This window comes from Mauremys reevesii, linkage group 14 (genome assembly GCF_016161935.1).
Source record: "Mauremys reevesii isolate NIE-2019 linkage group 14, ASM1616193v1, whole genome shotgun sequence".
Classification (NCBI taxonomy): Eukaryota; Metazoa; Chordata; order Testudines; family Geoemydidae; genus Mauremys; species Mauremys reevesii.
In genome coordinates, this window is record NC_052636.1 from 765,144 (window position 1) to 785,000 (window position 19,857).

At 63.1% G+C, this 19,857-nt stretch overlaps 1 protein-coding gene across 1 annotated transcript; it reads left to right on the plus strand.

Annotated features, from left to right (window-relative positions):
* The first annotated feature begins 1,496 nt into the window (after window positions 1-1,496).
* On the plus strand, window positions 1,497-15,868 carry LOC120381824 (alpha-2,8-sialyltransferase 8E-like). The gene is made up of 9 exons (XM_039499979.1): window positions 1,497-1,588; window positions 3,786-3,894; window positions 4,749-4,823; window positions 5,234-5,311; window positions 6,989-7,075; window positions 8,057-8,201; window positions 11,370-11,482; window positions 13,824-13,910; window positions 15,406-15,868. The coding sequence occupies exons 2-9, from the start codon at window positions 3,809-3,811 to the stop codon at window positions 15,866-15,868; spliced, it is 1,134 nt and encodes a 377-aa protein (XP_039355913.1). The 5' UTR covers window positions 1,497-1,588; window positions 3,786-3,808.
* Window positions 15,869-19,857: the final 3,989 nt, after the last annotated feature.

The window sequence follows — 19,857 nt, forward strand, 5'->3', positions numbered from 1 at the left end:
CAGCCGGGCACTGAGAAAGTGAGAAAAACTAGCCCATAGTCAAGGAATTATAATCAATGTTGAATAGCCTCCCAATCCCAGAGTTTGAAATAACTTGCTTGCCGAGTACTCAGACTAGTTTGATATATTTATATCTGGCTTCATCTCTCTCAAACCTCTCGCTTTCCCCTTGCGTCGGCACGCTCTGGTCGTTACAGGGAAGGTTCCCGACATGGACGGGGAGAAGCCCACGCACTTTTCCACTCGACCCACGGCCGCAAGACGGTGCCCTGCAAACTCCGCCTCGTGGGGCACAACGCGGCGTGTGCCCTAAACTCCGCCGTCGCACGGGCGAACGGAGGGAAAGAAAATGGCCAAACGGTGCAACGGTGGCCCCCCAAAACTGGACACATCCCTGCCAAAAAACCAGGGGAGTGTGTGTGTGTGGGGGGGGAATCGGCTTCAAAAGTGCAAGGAAAAATGAATCTAAAACCTACAAGGTTAAAACGCTCCTGAAAGCTTCTGGTCAAAACCGAAACGGCTCCACCCAAAAAGTCTCAAAACGCGTCCAGCCCCACGGAGCTGGTGCTTCAGGGGTTCCCCTGGGCCAAGGGGCGGCGGCGGCTGGCTGGTGCCTGGGGAGGCGGTGCCGGGAGACGCCGGGGAAGGAAATCCCCTTAACTCAGCCCGTTCTCTGCTGCGGCGGGCAAGGTGTCAGTGGGACGGGGGGTGAGGCGGGGAAGCGAGGCGAGAAGCATCTGGCTGGTTGCCCTGAGAGGTAGGCAGGGCCCTGCCCAGATCCTGGCTCGGCTCATGCAGGTGTCTGTTTCCTTTGACTCTGAACAAACAAAAGTGAAGGAGTTCGACCCACCCGGGAGACACTCAGGCTGTGGCTTCCCGCAGCCCCGGAGGCCGCTAGCAAGGAACTGGTGCCAGAGGTGAAAGCCCAGTGCTCAGAGGGGAGGGGGGGGGGTCTCGCGGGTTAGAGCAGGGGGGGCTGGGAGCCAGGACTCCTGGGTTCTCTCCCCGGCTCTGGGAGGAGTGGGGCTGGTGGTTCAGAGTAGGGGGCTGGGAGCCAGGACTCCTGGGTTCTCTCCCGGCTCTGGGAGGAGTGGGGCTGGTGGTTCAGAGTAGGGGCTGGGAGCTAGGACTCCTGGGTTCTCTCCCCGGCTCGGGGAGGGGAGGGGGGGCTGGTGGGTGAGAGCAGGTTGGGCTGGGAGCCAGGACTCCTGGGTTCTCTCCCGGCTCTGGGAGGGGAGTGGGGGCTGGTGGGTGAGAGCAGGGGGGGCTGGGAGCCAGGACTCCTGGGTTCTCTCCCCGGCTCTGGGAGGGGAATGGGGGCTTGTGGGTTAGAGCAGGGGGCGCTGGGAGCCAGGACTCCTGGGTTCTCTCCCAGCTCAAGGAGCGGTAATGGTGTCTAGGGGTCCTCGCTCCTAAACCCTCCTGCTCTAACCACCAGCCCGCACTTCCCTCCCCTCCCTGAGCCAGGGTGAGAACCCAGGAGGCCAGGGCGGAGGAGGGGCACGCAGGGCACAGGCAGGACAGGCAGCCGCCTGGGGCAGCGCTGGGTCTGGGGGCACCGCTCTGCCGGGGGGAAGCAGTGGAGCAGGTAAGAGCCGGGCTGCTGGGTGCTAGCACCGGCGGAGGGAGGGGATGGGCTGCAGGGGTCTCTGGGGAGGAGCTCACCTGTGAGTGGGACTCTTCCCCCGGCGTGAGGCCGTCAGGGCCGGGCTGGGTGAGGTGCTGGGGGCGGGGGGAGGCTGGCTGGCTACCTGCTGAGGAATCAGGCCATCTGGAGCTGGTCACCCCGGCGGGGGAGCGCGTCTCTGCCCCGGGCTGGCAGGGATCCATCCCATCCGGGGGGAGCTGCACGGGGCAGGATGAGCTGCAGTGGCTCCAGGGGTGCCCTGTCCCTGAGCTCAGATGCTGGGCTGACTTCACCATGGTCTGTTGGCGTGATCAGAGCTGAGGGTTTGGTGCTGCTGTTGCCTCTCTGCACCCCAAGAGGTGGATTTTGGGGTTCTGCAGCTGTCGGACCAGCCGCTGGGGCGTGAGCCAAGCAGGAAAGCAGGGCTGCGTTGCCATGGAGATTGTCATTGAGCACATTTGTTCGCCAAAAATGCTTTGCTAACAATCCTGAATCCAATTTCCATATTTTTATATCAGTCTCTTAGCCAAAAACCGGAAATTAAGTTGCTGACAATTACTTGTGACAAGTTTGGTGTGGGGAAGGATGTGGCCAGTTTTCATCAGAGAAACTAAAAATGTCGACTGACTTTCCTACGATCTGTTACTCCCGATAAGAGCCCTCCAAGAACTGTAATGTGCTCATCTCCTTACTGGTGTATGGAGCAGGGGTCGGCAACCTCCGGCACACGTGCCAAAGGTGGCCCGTGAGCTGAGTTTCGATGGCACGCGGCGGGGGGTGGAGCGGCTCAGCCCGCCGCTGCTCTGGGGTTCTGGCTGCTGCCCCATTGCCACCCGGGGTCCTGGTCGCCGGCCCCACTCAGCACCCGCTGCTGGCCCGGGGACCCCCAAGGAACCCCAGGGTGGCAGCGGGCTGGGCAGGCCGGCGGCTGAGACCCCGGCTGAGCCACCCAACCCGCTGTCGGCCTGGGCTTCCATTCACTCAGCTGGCAGCGGGCTGAGCGGGACTAAATTCAAAGTGCAAGAACCTAGAGCACTGGTCCCCCACCTTTTTCGTCTGGCGGGTGCCGTGATGGCGGAAAAGCAGCCGCTGAAATTCAGCGGCATTTAGGCAGCGACGCCTCCGGATGACGCTGCTTGTCGGCGGCAAGCGGCGTCATCCAGAGGCGTCGGCGCCGAAATGCCGCCGAATTTCGGCGGCATTTTGGCAGATGCTCGTCCTCCGGCCAGGACGCGGCTGCACTGAGAGGCCCCCGCGGGCACCACATAGGGGACCCCTGAGCTAGGGAGCCTCCTGCAGCCCGGTGATCCTTTTGATTGAAATGGACGTGAGCTGTACGAAGAATTGACAGGTTTCAGAGTAGCAGCCGTGTTCGTCTGTATCCGCAAAAAAAAAAACCAGGAGAACTTGTGGCACCTTAAAGACTAACAAATTTATTTAAGCATGAGCTTCCGTGAGCTGCAGCTCAAGTGAGCTGTAGCACAAAGAATTGAGTTATTGCCACATGCAAAATCGATGATGGACATTGTACAGTTCATTTATACCAGCATCTTGTTGAGATATATCCTAATGTGCACGTCGCCACTCGTATTCTCCTGCCAATTCCTATAACAGGAGCATCAGGAGAACGGAGTTTCTCCAAACTAAAGCTCATTAAAAACTCTCTCCGCTCTACAAGGAGTCAGGAACACTTGCTATTCTTGCAACCGACCAAGCCATCGCTTTGCCTTTGTCATACCAGGCCATTATTACGGATTTTGCAGCCAAAAAAGCCAGGAAGATGCTTTGAATTCAAAACGAATCCTTGTTTCAATCCCTCTTCATGGACATTGTCCATAAAATGCTGACAACTTTAAACAATTCTATTATTTGCATCATCCTGTCAGATCCGAATGGTTTCTCTAGTGCTGCTTTTCAGTGCTAGTCCCTCAGCACGACCGTGGGCTTCGTTCCCTGACACGGGTTTTACCAAGGGACATGTGGCAGGGTTTCCAGTCCTGGAAGCTTATGTTTGCGTTGCTAAGAGCAAGACAGGCCCAGGGGGGCAGGTTAATAACCCTGCCTAGGGCACCGGAAATCCTAAGGACGGCCCTGGGGGCACCCAGGGGGGCCGTGCCCGCTGGATTCCCCCATGGTAGGTGAAGGTGTCTCCCCACAGCGAGCGCCAGGGCCCCCCCCAGGATGCTGCGGAGATGGAGCTGGACGCTGGCGCTGGGTGTGAGCATCACCCTCAGCTTCGGCCTCTCCGTGCTGTGGAGGCTTCAGAGGTGAGTGAGTGGGGGGGTGGGGAGCCCGGACTCCTGGGTTCTCTCCCCGGCTCTGGGAGGGGGGTGGGGGCTGGTGGTTAGAGCAGGGGGGGCTGGGAGCCAGGACTCCTGGGTTTGGGGGGGCATCAGGTGAGTTACAGTCTGAAGCCCCATTGGCAAAGACACCCCGAAATGGGGAGCCCCCAGACAGGCCGGGGGAGCCCTGTGGAAGTCAGAGCTGTGAGATGGTCTGTGTGGGGCGCTGGTCCCTGGGGGTCCCTGGCACGTCCCTGGCCCCCCGGCCCCCAGAAATCTGTGCCCGACAGCCGGGCGCTCAGAGCCCCCGGGAGAGGCCCTGCGGGACGTACCCCTGAACCCCGCCTTCGCCTGCTTCAGTGGGGAAACAACCCCCCAAACCCCACCCCTCTCGCTGTCGCCTCCCCCCCCAACCCACCTGGGGTATCATCAAACAATCCCAGCCCGAACCCCCTCTTCCATCCTTCAAACCACCCCCAAGCTCCCCACAGACCCACCTGCTCACAGTGGGAAACGTAAACCTGCCCCCCTGCCCCCGGGCAGCCCAGCGACAGACAGGGGAAACTGAGGCACGCCGGGACCCGGCAGAAACGTCTCCCATCCTCGCTCGGGGGGTTCGCAGGATCCCGCTGCCCGGCCTGGCGCAGGGTTTCTTTACTAGACCCCGGCCGCGCTCGTGGGGGTTGACACGGGGCCGCGAAGCCGGCGCCAGGGCTGGGCGCCCCAGGGGGCTGCTGGGGGGGGGTCATGCCTGGAGCGAACCTGTGTGGGGCAGGGAGGCACCCGGGTCCCCGGGGAGCGGGGCCAGCGGCATTAACCCCCCTCTCTCTGCCCCCTAGCCGGGCGTCCCAGCCCAAGATAGCGTCGGTGGCTGGCAGAGGAGCGGGGCGGGACCCCCAACATCCCTGCCGGAGGTGGGGGAAGGGAGGTGGGGGGGGTCTGGGGGCTTGGTGGGGTGTGGGAGGGGGAGGAGGGGTGGGGAGGAGCGGGGCTCTGTGAGATGGGGAGGAGGCGGTGGGGAGGGGAGGGTCTGGGGCTTGGTGGGGTGTGGGAGGGGAGGAGGGGAGGGGAGCAGCGGGGCTCTGTGAGATGGGGAGGAGGCGGTGGGGAGGAGGGTCTGGGGGCTTGGTGGGGTGGGGAGGGGAGGAGGGGAGGGGAGGAGCGGGGCTCTGTGAGATGGGGAGGAGGCGGTGGGGAGGAGGGTCTGGGGCTTGGGGAGGGGTGTGGGGAGGAGGCGGAGGGGAGGAGCGGGGCTCTGTGAGATGGGGAGGAGGCGGTGTGAGGGGGCTCTCCTGGCCGTGTGTAACCCCCTTCCCGTTCCCAGCCCCGAGGCCCCGGTGATGGGGGCGGAGCAGTGCCGGGCGCCGGAGCAGAACTGGAGCGCGGGGACCCTCCCCGCCAGGTGAGTGGGGCCGGGCGCGTCCCGCGGCCTCGGGGCTGCCCCTCCAGCCCCCGGACCCCGAGACCCCCACGGCCGGACACCGGGCCCTCGCCCCGCGTCCAGCCCCAAGACCCCGGGCACGGCCCCCCCCGAGCCGACACCGCCCCCCACCCCCGCAGCCGAGCCCGGAGTCCCCGGGGTCAAGCTTCGCTCCCGGAGTCCCCGCCCCGGGGTGCCGTCCCCACTGCTTTGCCGGGAGCCCAGCCGCTCCGGAGTCGCCCCAGCAAACTCCCCGTCCCAGACGTCCCCCCCGAAATGGGCCTTGGCCGGCGCAGCCCTCCCCGGGGGAACACGCGCTCAGCTGCCGCCTGTCGCGGACGAACAGAAACCGAGGTGCCGATCTGCTTCGCTCACCCAGAGCTCCCCACACGGGTCCCTCCAGACACGCCGGCTTCCCCCAAACGCATGTATTAGCTGCAGCAGATTGACTAGAATGAGCCCTAAACGTCAGAATCCAATTCCAGAAAGTGAGAGTCGCACCCAACTAACGAGTTTTCAAATGAGACCTCACAAGCCTTTCTCTGCACCAAACTCATCAGGACAATAATGATCAGCAAATTATGAGTCTCCAAATGAGACTTCACAAGCCATTCTCTGCACAAAACTCATCAGGACAATAATGATCAGCAAATTACGAGTCTCCAAATGAGACCTCACAAGCCATTCTCTGCACAAAACTCATCAGGACAATAATGATCAGCAAATTACGAGTCTCCAAATGAGACCTCACAAGCCATTCTCTGTCCAAAACTCATCAGGACAATAATGATCAGCAAATTACGAGTCTCCAAATGAGACTTCACAAGCCATTCTCTGCACAAAACTCATCAGGACAATAATGATCAGCAAATTACAAGTCTCCAAATGAGACCTCACAAGCCATTCTCTGTCCAAAACTCATAAGGACAATAATGATCAGCAAATTATGGGTTTTCAAATGATACCTTAAAAAGGCGGTGAATCTAGGGAGTCGAAGACGCACCGGGACAAAGAAATCAGCGAGTTAGTTGCAGGTGAAAGCCAGCGGACATCCACACGCCAGCTAAATGCGACGCGTGACCGCGCTGCCGTGATCTGTCGGGTCAAAGCGTCTCCAGAGCGGCCCCGGGGATCTGCGGAGGCCGTTCGGAGTCTCTGGCCCCTCCGAGTTCAAACAGCCAAAAAGACGGGACATTTCCAGTGGTTTGTTCAGCGTCCAGGCCCACAGGACGAGCCTCGTGCCACGTGGCGTTTCCCAGGGGCGACCGGGCCACGGACCAGCCCTGCGTGTGCGATGATCCCGCCCGGCCCAGCTCATTTCGTTAGTCGTCAGCGTCGGCCGGGGGGCGAGTCCCCAGCAAACGTTGGCCCCGTTGTGAAGCCAAACTCCCGTCGCTCCCCCTAGCCTGGGCCAGAGCCGCCGCGAGTGCGAATCCTGCCGGCGGCCGCTCGCAGAGGCTAACGGCGAAACGTTCGCGTCCGGGGCAGAGCCACACCGGCCCTGAGCCAGGCCGACGCCTGGGGGCTGGGCCGGCTCCGGTGAGGAGCCTGTCGGGTCTCAGCCAGCGCGGGCAGCCGGGGCCGGAGCAGGGGGGCGGGCGGCAGTGGGGGGCGCAGTGAAGGGGGGCAGAGCCGTGACTCTCTGTGTCTCCGTCACAGGCAGGACCAGGGCTGGATCCTGAGGCAGCTGAAGCTGGTGCAGAGCTGCCCCTGGGTGCATAACGCCAGCGCCCTGGGGCAGTACAGGTAACCCCTCCCCCACCCCTAATGCCCTGCCCCCCTCCCCCACCCCCACCCCTAATGCCCTGCCCCCTCTTCCTCCCGTCCCCACCCCTCTGCCCTGCCCCTCTTCCTCCCCACCCCACTGCCGTGCCCCCTTCCCCTCCCCACCCCACCCCCATTGCCCTGCCCCTGGCTTCCCTCCCCACCCCTCTGCCCTGCCCCTCTTCCCTCCCCACCCCACTGCCCTGCCCCCTCTTCCCCTCCCCACCCCACCCCAGTGCCCTGCCCCCTTCCTCTCCCCACCCCCACCGCCACTGCCCTGCCCCTCACTTCCTCTCCCCATCCCCATTGCCCTGCCCCCTCTTCCCCTCCCCACCCCCGACCCCTAATGCCCTGCCCCCTTCCTCCCCTCCCCACCCCACTGCCCTGCCCCTCACTTCCTCTCCCCACCCCCATTGTCCTGCCCCGGCTTCCCCTTCCTCTCCCCACCCCCATTGCCCTGCCCCTGCTTCCTCTCCCCACCCCCATTACCCTGCCCCCTCCCCACCCCCACTGCCCTGCCCCGGCTTCCCGCCCCACCCCCACCCCAGTGCCCTGCCCTCCTTCCTCTCCCCACCCCACTGCCCTGCCCCCTTCCTCCCCACCCCACCCCAGTGCCCTGCCCCCTTCCTCCCCACCCCCAGTGCCCTGCCCCTCGCTTCCCCACCCCACCCCCAATGCCCTGCCCCCTTCCTCTCCCCCACCCCACCCCAGTGCCCTGCCCCCTTCCTCTCCCCACCCCCACTGCCCTGCCCCCTCTTCCCCTCCCCACCCCCACTGCCCTGCCCCCTCTTCCCCTCCCCACCCCCACCCCAGTGCCCTGCCCCTTTCCTCTCTCCCCACCCCTCTGCCCCTCCCTGCCCCGCTGCTGCCCCAAATACCTCCTTCTCCCTGCCCCCAGCCCCCACCCCTCTGCCCCTGCCGCCTCCGCCTACCCCCAGCTGCCCCTCCCCTCTCCCCGCACAGGGAGCAGCTGGGGCGCTGCTGTAACGCTTCAGCCGACCTGGTGCTGACCCACAACAACACCCGCCTGGGCTCCCAGATCCTCTACGATGGGCAGCCGGCCCAGAAGTACCCGGTGAAGGAGGAGCTGCTGGAGGTGCTGCCGCAGGTAGGGGGCGCTGGCCTGGGGGGTGCCGGGGGCTCACGCCGGGCGCCCCACCCCAGAGCTGGCTGCATCTCAGCCCCGGGCGATGGGTCCCTCTATAAACAGCCCCCCTCATGCCCCACCCCAGAGCTGGCTGCATCTCAGCCCCGGGCGATGGGTCCCTGTATAAACAGCCCCCCCCATGCCCCACCCCAGAGCTGGCTGCATCTCAGCGCCGGGCAACGGGTCCCTGTATCAACAGCCCCCCTCCTGCCCCACCCCAGAGCTGGCTGCATGTCAGCCCCGGGCGACGGGTCCCTCTATAAACAGCCCCCCCATGCCCCACCCCAGAGCTGGCTGCATCTCAGCCCCGGCGATGGGTCCTCTATAAACAGCCCCGTGCCCCACCCCAGAGCTGGCTGCATCTCAGCCCCAGGCGATGGGTCCCTCTATAAACAGCCCCCCTCATGCCCCACCCCAGAGCTGGCTGCATGTCAGCCCCGGGCGACGGGTCCCTCTATAAACAGCCCCCCCATGCCCCACCCCAGAGCTGGCTGCATCTCAGCCCCGGGCGATGGGTCCCTCTATAAACAGCCCCCGCGCCCCACCCCAGAGCTGGCTGCATCTCAGCCCCGGGCGACGGGTCCCTCTATAAACAGCCCCCCTCATGCCCCACCCCAGAGCTGGCTGCATCTCAGCGCCGGCGATGGGTCCTCTATAAACAGCCCCGTGCCCCACCCCAGAGCTGGCTGCATCTCAGCCCCAGGCGATGGGTCCCTCTATAAACAGCCCCCGTGCCCCACCCCAGAGTTGGCTGCATCTCAGCCCCGGCGACGGGTCCTCTATAAACAGCCCGCGCGCCCCACCCCAGAGCTGGCTGCATGTCAGCCCCGGGCGACGGGTCCACTATAAACCGCCCCCCGTGCCCCACCCCACTGCTGGCTGCTTCTCAGCCCCGGGCGATGGGTCCCTGTATAAACAGCCCCCCCCATGCCCCACCCCAGAGCTGGCTGCATCTCAGCGCCGGGCAACGGGTCCCTGTATAAACAGCCCCCCTCATGCCCCACCCCAGAGCTGGCTGCATGTCAGCCCCGGGCGACGGGTCCCTCTATAAACAGCCCCCCCATGCCCCACCCCAGAGCTGGCTGCATCTCAGCCCCGGGCGATGGGTCCCTCTATAAACAGCCCCCCGTGCCCCACCCCAGAGCTGGCTGCATCTCAGCCCCCGGCGATGGGTCCCTCTATAAACAGCCCCCCTCATGCCCCACCCCAGAGCTGGCTGCATGTCAGCCCCGGGCGACGGGTCCCTCTATAAACAGCCCCCCTGCCCCACCCCAGAGCTGGCTGCATCTCAGCCCCGGGCGATGGGTCCTCTATAAACAGCCCCCGCGCCCCACCCCAGAGCTGGCTGCATGTCAGCCCCGGCGACGGGTCCTCTATAAACAGCCCCCCCATGCCCCACCCCAGAGCTGGCTGCATCTCAGCCCCGGGCGATGGGTCCTCTATAAACAGCCCCCGTGCCCCACCCCAGAGCTGGCTGCATCTCAGCCCCAGGCGATGGGTCCCTCTATAAACAGCCCCCCCGTGCCCCACCCCAGAGCTGGCTGCATCTCAGCCCCGGGCGACGGGTCCCTCTATAAACAGCCCCCCGTGCCCCACCCCAGAGCTCGCTGCATCTCAGCCCCGGGCGATGGGGCCCTCTATAAACAGCCCCCGCGCCCCACCCCAGAGCTAGCTACATCTCAGCACCGGGTGAGGGGGCCCTCTATAAACAGCCCCCCCCAAGCCCCACCCCAGAGCTGGCAGCAACACAGCCCCGGGCGATGGGTCCCTCGATCAACAGCCCCCCGCGCCCCACCCCAGAGCGAGCTGCATCTCCGCCCCGGGCGATGGGGCCCTCTATAACCCGCCCCCGCGCCCCACCCCAGAGCTGGCTGCATCTCAGCACCGGGCGATGGGTCCCTGTATAAACAGCCCCCCGCGCCCCACCCCAGAGCTGGCTGCATCTCAGCACCGGGCGATGGGTCCCGGTATAAACAGCCCCCGGGCCCCACCCCAGAGTTGGCTGCATCTCAGCCCCGGGCGATGGGTCCCTGTATAAACAGCCCCCGTGCCCCACCCCAGAGGTGGCTGCATCTCAGCCCCAGGCGATGGTTCCCTCTATAAACAGCACCCCGTGCCCCACCCCAGAGCTGGCTGCATCTCAGTGCTGGGCGATGGGTCCTCTATAAACAGCCCCCGTGCCCCACCCCAGAGCTGGCTGCATCTCAGCGCCGGGCGATGGGTCCCACTATAAACAGCCCCCCCATGCCCCACCCCAGAGCTGGCTGCATCTCAGCACCGGGTGATGGGTCCCTCTATAAACAGCCCCCCGTGCCCCACCCCAGAGCTGGCTGCATCTCAGTGCTGGGCGATGGGTCCCTCTATAAACAGCCCCCCGTGCCCCACCCCAGAGCTGGCTGCATCTCAGCCGCAGATGAGGGGTACTTTATAAACAGCCCCCCCATGCCCCACCCCAGAGCTGGCTGCATCTCAGTGCTGGGCGATGGGTCCCTGTATAAACAGCCCCTCACGACCCACCCCAGAGGTGGCTGCATCTCAGCCCCAGGTGAGGGGTACTTTATAAACAGCCCCCCCATACCCCACCCCAGAGGTGGCTGCATCTCAGCCCCGGGTGAGGGGTACTTTATAAACAGCCCGCGCGCCCCACCCCAGAGCTGGCTGCATCTCAGCCCCGGGTGGCGGTCCCTCTATAAACAGCCCCCCGCGCCCCACCCCAGAGCTGGCTGCATCTCAGCTCTGGGTGATGGGTCCCTGTATAAGCAGCCCCCCACGCCGCACCCCAGAGGTGGCTGCATCTCAGCACCGGACAATGGGTCCCTCTATAAACAGTCCCCCCCACTCCGCACCCCAGAGGTGGCTGCGTCTCAGCCCTGGGTGATGGGTCCCTGTATAAACAGCCCCCGCGCCCCACCCCAGAGCTGGCTGCATCTCAGCCCCGGGCGATGGGTCCCTGTATAAACAGCCCCCGCCCCCCACCCCAGAGCTGGCTGCATCTCAGCCCCGGGCGATGGGTCCCTGTATAAACAGCCCCCCACTGCCGCACCCCAGAGCTGGCTGCATCTCAGCGTTCGGGGGGGGGGAGGCCTGTGCACGGTCGGTGGGTGCTGACCCAGCCCCTCTCCCCCGCAGGGCTCCCCGTTTCAGGACGCCCCCTACGAGTGCTGCGCCGTGGTGGGGAACGGGGGGATCCTTCGTAACAGCAGCTGCGGCCCCGAGATCGACCGCGCCCAGTTCGTCATCAGGTAACGCCGGCCGGGGGGGCGGGATGGGAGCAGGGGAAGGAGGGTTCGGGGTGAGTGGGGCGCGGGACGGAGCTGCCCGGGGGAGCCAGCCGAGGTCACTCAATCAGCCCGGGGCAGACAAACCCCAGACGCTGGGGGTTATTTTAATACTGGGATTTACCAACCAGCCCAAAGCAGCTTCTCCGGCACCTCCCCGGTTCCTCCGAATCCAAACCCCGCCGTTCCCTACAGTGCCCGGCCTGAGGCCTCCGGCCAGACGCCCGCGGCAGAGACCCGCTGATCTCCCCCTTCCCCGCCCGCCGGGCCAGCCACACACCCGGGGCCCGGGATCCGTGGGTCGCCCCAGACCCCGCCACGGCCGGTGCTCAGCGCAGGGGGGCTACACAGACCCTGAGGGTCAGGCCCGGCAGCGAGGAGCTCGGAGCTGCCAAAGTCCTTTTAGCCCCAGCCCCGAGGTCCCAGGCCGGGGGCCGTATTCAGGGGCTCCAGCCAGTCAATCCCCCCCTTGAACCCCAGAGGTTCCCCCGGGGGCAGGGCAGGGGGGGGGATTAACCCCGTCTGCCCCTGCCCCCCTGGCTGCGTCTCCCAGCTCGGTCCATTTCCAGCTCTTCTGAACCAGGGTTTGAAGTTTGGCCCCACGGGTGAAGTTAGTCTGGGAGCTAATTAACTCCGGGCCCTGTTCTCCTTTAGTGAGAGATTAGAGGAGACTCATAATGTCACAGGGAATGCAGTGGGGGCTCAGGGCGAGGGGGGTGCAGTGGGGGGCTCAGGGCGAGGGGGGTGCAGTGGGGCTCAGGGCGAGGGGGCTCAGAGCGAGTGGGGCAGTGGGGTCAGGCGAGTGGGTGCAGTGGGGGCTCAGGGCAAGGGGGCTCAGGCGAGGGGGTGCAGTGGGGGTCAGGCGAGGGGGTGCAGTGGGGTCAGGGCGAGTGGGGGCTCAGGGCGAGGGGGTGCAGGGGAGCTCAGGGCGGGGCTCAGGCGAGTGGGGTGCAGTGGGGGCTCAGGGCGAGGGGTGCAGTGGGGTCAGGCGAGGGGTGCAGTGGGGATCAGGGCGAGTGGGGTCAGGGCGAGTGGGGTGCAGTGGGGGCTCAGGCGACGGGGTGCAGGGCGAGGGGGCTCAGGCGAGTGGGGTGCAGTGGGGTCAGGTGAGTGGGGTCAGGCGAGTGGGGTGCAGTGGGGGCTCAGGCGAGTGGGGTGCAGTGGGGCTCAGGGCGAGGGGGCTCAGGCGAGGGGTGCAGTGGGGCTCAGGGCGAGTGGGGCTCAGGCGAGTGGGGGCAGTGGGGCCCAGGGCGAGTGGGGGCCCAGGGCGAGTGGGGGCAGTGGGGCTCAGGGCGAGTGGGGGCTCAGAGCGAGTGGGGTGCAGTGGGGCCCAGGCGAGGGGGTGCAGTGGGGGCCCAGGGCGAGTGGGGGTCAGGCAGTGGGGGGCCCAGGGCGAGTGGGGGCTCAGAGCGAGTGGGGTGCAGTGGGGCCAGGGCGAGTGGGGGCTCAGAGCGAGTGGGGTGCAGTGGGGCTCAGGGCGAGGGGAGCTCAGAGCGAGTGGGGTGCAGTGGGGCTCAGGGCGAGGGGTGCAGTGGGGCTCAGGGTGAGGGTGCAGTGGGGGCTCAGGGTGAGGGGGTGCAGTGGGGCTCAGGGCGAGGGGGTGCAGTGGGGGCTCAGGGTGAGGGGGCAGTGGGGCTCAGGGCGAGGGGTGCAGTGGGGCTCAGGGTGAGGGGTGCAGTGGGGGCTCAGGGCGAGTGGGGGCCCAGGGCGAGTGGGGGCAGTGGGGTCAGGCGAGTGGGGGCCCAGAGCGAGTGGGGTGCAGTGGGGCTCAGGCCGAGTGGGGGCTCAGAGCGAGTGGGGTGCAGTGGGGCCCAGGCCGAGTGGGGGCCCAGAGCGAGTGGGGGCAGTGGGGCCCAGGGCGAGGGTGCAGTGGGGTCAGGGCGAGGGGGTGCAGTGGGGGCCCAGGGCGAGTGGGGGCTCAGAGCGAGTGGGGGCAGTGGGGGTCAGGGCGAGTGGGGGTCAGGGAGAGTGGGGGCTCAGGCGAGTGTGGTGCCGGGTGGGGGTCGCGCTGCAGGGCAGGGGTCGCTGCTTGAGGCAAGGGGGCTGTGACCCATTGAAAAGGCCAGGGGGTGTGGGGGGGGCGGTACCAGGGGAGGGCGGCATGGGGCGAGGGTTGCCCCCGGCCCCTCCCCATCTGCCCCCCTCCCAGGCAGGAGCCCAGAGCCCCCCACCCTCCCCGGTGCAGGCGGGGGCGGGGGCGGGGCCAGGCTGTTCGGGAGGCTCCGCCCACGGAGGGGGGGTTAAGAGGGGTGGGGGGCACCGGGGTCCCCTGGCTGTTCCCCAGCTCACCCCGCCCCCTCCCTAGGTTCAACCTGCCCCCCCCGGGCTTCGCCGCTGACGTGGGCACGAAATCGAGTGTCGTCACCATGAACCCCAGCGTCCTGCACATCCGGTACTGGGGGGGGAGCCCCGCTGGGAACATGGGGGAGATTGAGACCACCAGGGGGAGGGGTGGGTCGTGGTGGGGCCCATGGGGGAGCCGGGATCGGAACTGGGGGGATGGAGGGGGGAGCCCCGATAGTGACCTGCGAGGGGAGGGGCTGTGACGGAGCGATTCTGGCGGGACCCAACTGAGGTGCCAATTCAGGACCAATTGCTCAAACAGGGCAGTCACAGCCCCAGGCTGGGGTTTTTCCACCTCTAAGGCACCAAACCAGCCAGACAAAAGGGACTTCGGTCTCACCCCACTGGCTAACCACAAGTCACACAAGCAATTTCCTTAGACACCCCAGTCTCCCAGTATCACCACCAGTGCACTCGTCCTGGGGATGAATGGTTATGAAAACCACCACCCCAATACAAGAAAAAGGTTCTCTCGATCCCAAAGGACCAAGCCCCAGACCCAGGTCAATATACACATCAGATCTTACCCACAAATCACGCAGTTGCCAATCCTTTAGAATCTAACATCTAAAGGTTTATTCATAAAGGGAAAAAGGTAGAGCTGAGAGCTAGAATTGGTTACATGGAATCAATTACATCCAGTGATGGCAAAGTTCTTAGTTCAGGCTTGCAGCAGCGATGGCATAAACTGCAGGTTCAAATCAAGTCTCTGGAACATCCCCCGCTGGGATGGGTCCTCAGTCCCTTGTGCAGAGCTTCAGCATGTAGCAAAGTCCCTCCAGAGGTAGAAGCAGGATTGAAGACCAGATGGAGATGAGGCATCAGCCTTATATAGGCTTTTCCTGGTGCAAGAACCTCTTTGTCCTCACTGTGGAAAATCACAGCAAAATGGAGTCTGGAGTCACATGGGCCAGTCCCTGCACTTTGCTGAGTCACAAGGCGTGTCTGCCTTCTCTCCATGGGTCAGTTGTGTAGCTGATGGTCCTTAATGGGCCATCCAGCAGGCTAGGCAGGGCTAACACCAACTTGTCTGGGATGTCACCCAGAAGCAGAGCACAATACAAAATACAGACAGGACAGAGCCAATACTTATAACTTCAACTCCAAAATGATACACAGACACACAGACAGCACAATCCTAACCAGCAACCCAGAGCCTGGTCTGGGACACCTTAGATGACCCCCTTTACCTAAGATTTGGTGCCACTACAGGACCTTGGTTGCAACCCATGTTCTATATGGTCCCAGGTTATATCAATAACGTCACAGTGGGGAACCCACTTCAGAGTGTGGGAGGGGGGAACAGGGGCTCTCCGGTCGGCCGTGGGGTCACCGGGGGGGGGGGGTCAGAGCAGGCCCAGCCCCCAGCTCTCCGGTCGGCCGTAGGGTCACCGGGGGGATGGTCAGAGCAGGCCCAGCCCCCAGCTCTCCAGTCGGCCATAGGGTCACCGGGGGACCGGGGCAGAGGCGACTGAGGCCGTGGGAGGGACCGGGACTGGCACTGGGGGACGGGGACTGACGGGGGCGTCTCTCCCTGCCCGCAGGTTCGGGGCTCTGAGCCGCCGGCGTCGTCCCTTCGCGGAGGCGGTGGGTGCCCACGGGGCCGCACTGCTCCTCATCCCGGCCCTCAGCTTCCCCAGCAACACTGCAATCTCGTTCCAGGCCCTCTACACCCTGGAGGACTTCGGCTCCCCGGCCCGCGCCCGCTTCATGAACCCCGAGTACCTGGCACGGCTGGACCGGCACTGGCGTCACCGCGGCCTGCGTGCCAAGCGCCTCTCCTCCGGCTTCATGCTGGTGAGCGCCGCCCTGGAGATGTGCCGGCACCTCACCCTGTACGGCTTCTGGCCCTTCCCCAGCGACCCCCAGGGGCGGCCCCTGCCCCACCACTACTACGACGACCAGCCCCCCATCCCGGGGGCTCACGCCATGCCCGAGGAGTTCACCCGCTACCTGGGCATGCACCGGCAGGGCGCCCTGCGGCTGCATCTGGGGCGGTGCCGGTGAGGGCGCGGCTGGCGGCCACACACAACGAGATGCGGTGGCGGCGCGGCTGGATGAGGAGGAGCCGGCTACGGCAGGGGCAGGCCCCTAGCTGGGCCCAGCTGATCCCGGCAGGGGGCTGTAACGAGGCTGGTTCTGGCGGGACCCTACTGAGAGCGCCAAAATCGGGACAAATCGCTTGAAGCGGGTCGGTTACGGCCCCAGGCTGGGGGTTTTCCACCTCTAAGGCACCAAAGCAGCCAGAGACAGAGGACTTTGGTCTCACCCCACTGGCTAACCACAGTCACACCAGCAATTCCCTCCGACACTCCAGTCTCCCTGTATCCCCACCAGCGCCTCTCGTCCTGGGGAGGAATGGTTATGAAAACCAACACCCCGATGAAAGCAAACGCTTCTCTCGATCCCAAAGCACCAAGCCCCAGCCCCAGGTCAAATGAGAACTTAGATCTTACCCAAAATATCCGCTTCGAGTCCGTTCTTATGAACTAAAGTGCAAATTATTCGCAAAGAGAAGGCAGAGTCGGTTGAAAGATCCATAGACAGACCGACGTGAATTCAGTTCTTGGGGTCCCGCTACACGGCACAGATGGGTTTGTAGTTGCCAAAAGTCCTTTTGGAAACAGTCCGGAGGTTACAGCCTGTGCCAAAGCTCCTCCTCGGCCTCGGTGGGTCCTGCGCTTATTGGCGGGTTCGCTCGCCTCGCGGATTCACCCTGCGGGTCGGGGAACCGCCCAGAGACCTTCCCCTCTGGGAGACGCCGCAGCCCAGGTCAGTTCCTGGAGCAGGGTCCTTCCCTTCAGGCTTCTTCCGCTCCGGGTCTTCGGCAGCAGTTCGGCGGCGGGGGGTCCTTCCGCACCGGGACCCGCCCTGACCCCAGGCCCCCTGAATCCTCTGGGCGGCCCTGTAATCTGGGACTAGTAGATCTGCCTTCTAACGTGCTCCTGTAGCCATCTGGCCCGACCCTGTCACGAGTCCAATGTCCATATTCAGGGTGACTCCCGTCGGCGACGGGGGAGCTCAGTCCTTGTGGCTTAAGGAACCCAAAGCAGATCTGAGATGAAGCAGGATCGTGTCTCCGGGTTTTTATACATTTCCAGCAGCCTTTCAGCCTGACAACACAATTCTCCTTCTCCCAACCATCCTGGCAATTAGCACAGAGTAATTTATCCATTCAACAGTTCAGATCCAGGGGACCCCAACCTGGAAAGAGACACACCGACAATGATCCTGTTTCCCTCAAGTGTCTTAACAAATGTGAATATTCCTGTTTTGATCCTCGAATCAAAGCCATAGCGACGGACAAGCCTTGTGTGCTGACATCACAAGACCCGAGCGAACATCGAGCCTCCCCGTGGCCCCGATCATTAGCCCTGACCTCCCGGTCGTGTCCCTGAGACGACGAGCCACCCGAGAGAGAAACGCCGAAGATCAGGCATGGCCACCAGGCTGACTCCCTGAAGACCTCGCTACGTGAAAACGGGGAAGTCCTTGGCCTGGGTCTGCCCCCTCCTGGAGACTTCCCCCTCCTGGGGCAGCTTGAGGAATTCATCCGCGCCGTGGGGACCGTTTTCGGTGACCCGCCGGGAGCGTGCTTCGTAACGTGTGCCGGGGAGTAGACCGGACGCCCTGTGTGACGAAGTGTGGGGACGTTTCTTGTTGGGGTTTTTTTCGTGTTTTCCAGGGGGTTGCATGCAGAGGAGTTGGGACTCAGTTTCCCTGGGTGTTACTGGTTTAACGACGTGAGGGGAGAGGGAGTAACATTGCCACTTACTCATGAACTTTTTGGGAGACTTCACTTGGGAAGGGTATTCCCTGACCTGGACCTTGGTGGAGAGGACAGGCTGGTTCAGATCGGGGAAGGCGACAAGGGGAAGGCAGCGTCCTGCACTCAGTACCGGCATTTGGAATATGGAGCGATGCCACTTGGGCGATGTAACACGTCGGTCACATTCCAGTGTTTCACGAACGATGTTTCCTCGGACACGTTGGGCCAGTTGTTATCCGTTTCGATGCCATTTTCGTCTTCTCCGAATACCAGAAGCGACACGACGAGTAACGCAGTCCCTGGTGTGTGTTAGTCGTGAACGCCTGCGGAGAAAAGCGATGATATTAGAGACGAGGGGTTGCTCGCCATCCAAACAGCAGTTAGAGAATGGAGACCTCTTTTGAGGGGGGCTGAGATCTGGCTGACGCCTGATGCCTCCTACGGCCTGGCACCTTGGCTTTCCAGCTGCACGATGATCTACTGTATCGTGAAAAGTGCTTCCAGATGGTCCAACCTCGCTGGACTTCGTGGCAGAACTACCTCATCCTGGGAGCGGCTAATCTTTGCACGGAGGTGGCCCGTTTGGTCTCTTTTTGTTCTCTCCCCACCGCTCAGGAAACAGGCTGCCTTTTCCTAAGCCCCGTTTTCCAGCCCCACGCATTGCCAGCCGGAATCGTGTCCGATCGGAGCCAAGCATCCCCTTCCCGGCTCCGGCGGGAACTCTTTAAACTCTCCTAGGAACTGAAGGCTTCACCTCCTCAGCCTGCTACCCATAGACCAACGGGCAGACAGCCAGTGATGCCAGTTCTGATTTGGATGTCGCGGTGGTGGGGGGGCAACTTTAACCGTGATCCCAGGGGCTACTCAGGCACCTGAAAACTCTAGTTCTTTGGCAGGTAACTTAGCAATTTGCTGACTGTGTCTAATTCCTGTAGAAAATAAAGAAAAATAAATATCAGCTTTATTACGAACACGTTCTGACACCTTGTGGAGAGTCAAGTTAAGGGACACTGGGTAGGTTTAAAATGTTAGTGTCTGTTCTTGCTGTGTCACTAACTCTGTGGGGACAGAGAGACCCCGTCAGGACTCCTGGGTTCTGTCTCAGCTCTGGCAGGGGAGTGGGGTCTAGTGGGTTACAGCGGGGGGCAGATACATCTGGGTTCTGTATAAGAACAGAAGAACAGGCCAGACTGGGTCAGACCAAAGGTCCGTCCAGCCCAGTGTCCTGTCTGCTGACAGCGGCCAGTGCCAGGTGCCCCAGAGGGAGTGAACCTAACAGGCAACGATCAAGTGATCTCTCTCCTGCCATCCATCTCCACCCTCTGACGAACAGAGGCCAGGGACACCATCCCTGCCCAGCCTGGCTAATAGCCACCGATGGACCTGTCCTCCAGGAATTTATCTAGCTCTTTTTTGATCCCTGTTATGGTTTTTGCCTTCACAACGTCCCCTGGCGAGGAGTTCCACAGGTTGACTGTGCGTTGTGTGAAGAAATACTTCCCTTTGTTTGTTTTAAACCTGCCGCCTGTTCATTTCATTGGGTGACCCCTGGTTCTTGTGTTAGGAGAAGAAGTAACTAACACGTCCTTATCTACTTTCTCCACCCCCGTCATGATTTTACAGACCTCTATCAGATCCCCCCTTAGTCGTCTCTTTTCCAAGCTGAAAAGTCCCAGTTTTATTAATCTCTCCTCATACGGCAGCCGTTCCAGACCCCGAATCATTTCTGTGGCCCTCTTCTGAACCTTTTCCAATTCCAATGGATCTTTTCTGAGATGGGGCGGCCACATCTGCCCGCAGTATTCAAGGTGTGGCCGTTCCATGGATTCATATAGAGGCAACATGATATTTCCTGTCTCATTATCCATCCCTTTCTTAATGATTCCCAACATCCTGTTCGCTTTTTGACGGCCGCTGCACATGGAGTGGATGATTTCAGAGAACAATCCACAGTGACTCCGAGATCTTTCTCGAGAGGTAACAGCTAATTTAGACCCCGTCATTGTGTACGTCTAGTTGGGATTGTGTTTTCCAATGTGTGTTTCTCAACACTGAATTTCATCTGCCGTTTTGGTGCCCAGTCACCCAGTTTTGTGAGACCCCTTGGTAGCTCCTCGCCGTCTGCCGGGGGCTTCGCTATCCGGAGCAGGTTTGTATCATCGGCAAATGTTGCCACCTCCCCGTTCGCCCCTTTTTCCGGATCGTTTACGAAGACGTTGAACAGAAC

What these genes read in the sequence shown, in the direction of transcription:
- LOC120381824 (XM_039499979.1), top strand. Translation starts at nt 3,809, where the DNA reads ATGCTGCGGAGATGGAGCTGGACGCTGGCGCTGGGTGTGAGCATCACC. An exon ending in GTGCTGTGGAGGCTTCAGAG is followed by an intron (nt 3,895 to 4,748) that starts GTGAGTGAGTGG and finishes TCTGCCCCCTAG; the next exon opens with CCGGGCGTCCCAGCCCAAGA. An exon ending in GCGGGGACCCTCCCCGCCAG is followed by an intron (nt 5,312 to 6,988) that starts GTGAGTGGGGCC and finishes TCTCCGTCACAG; the next exon opens with GCAGGACCAGGGCTGGATCC.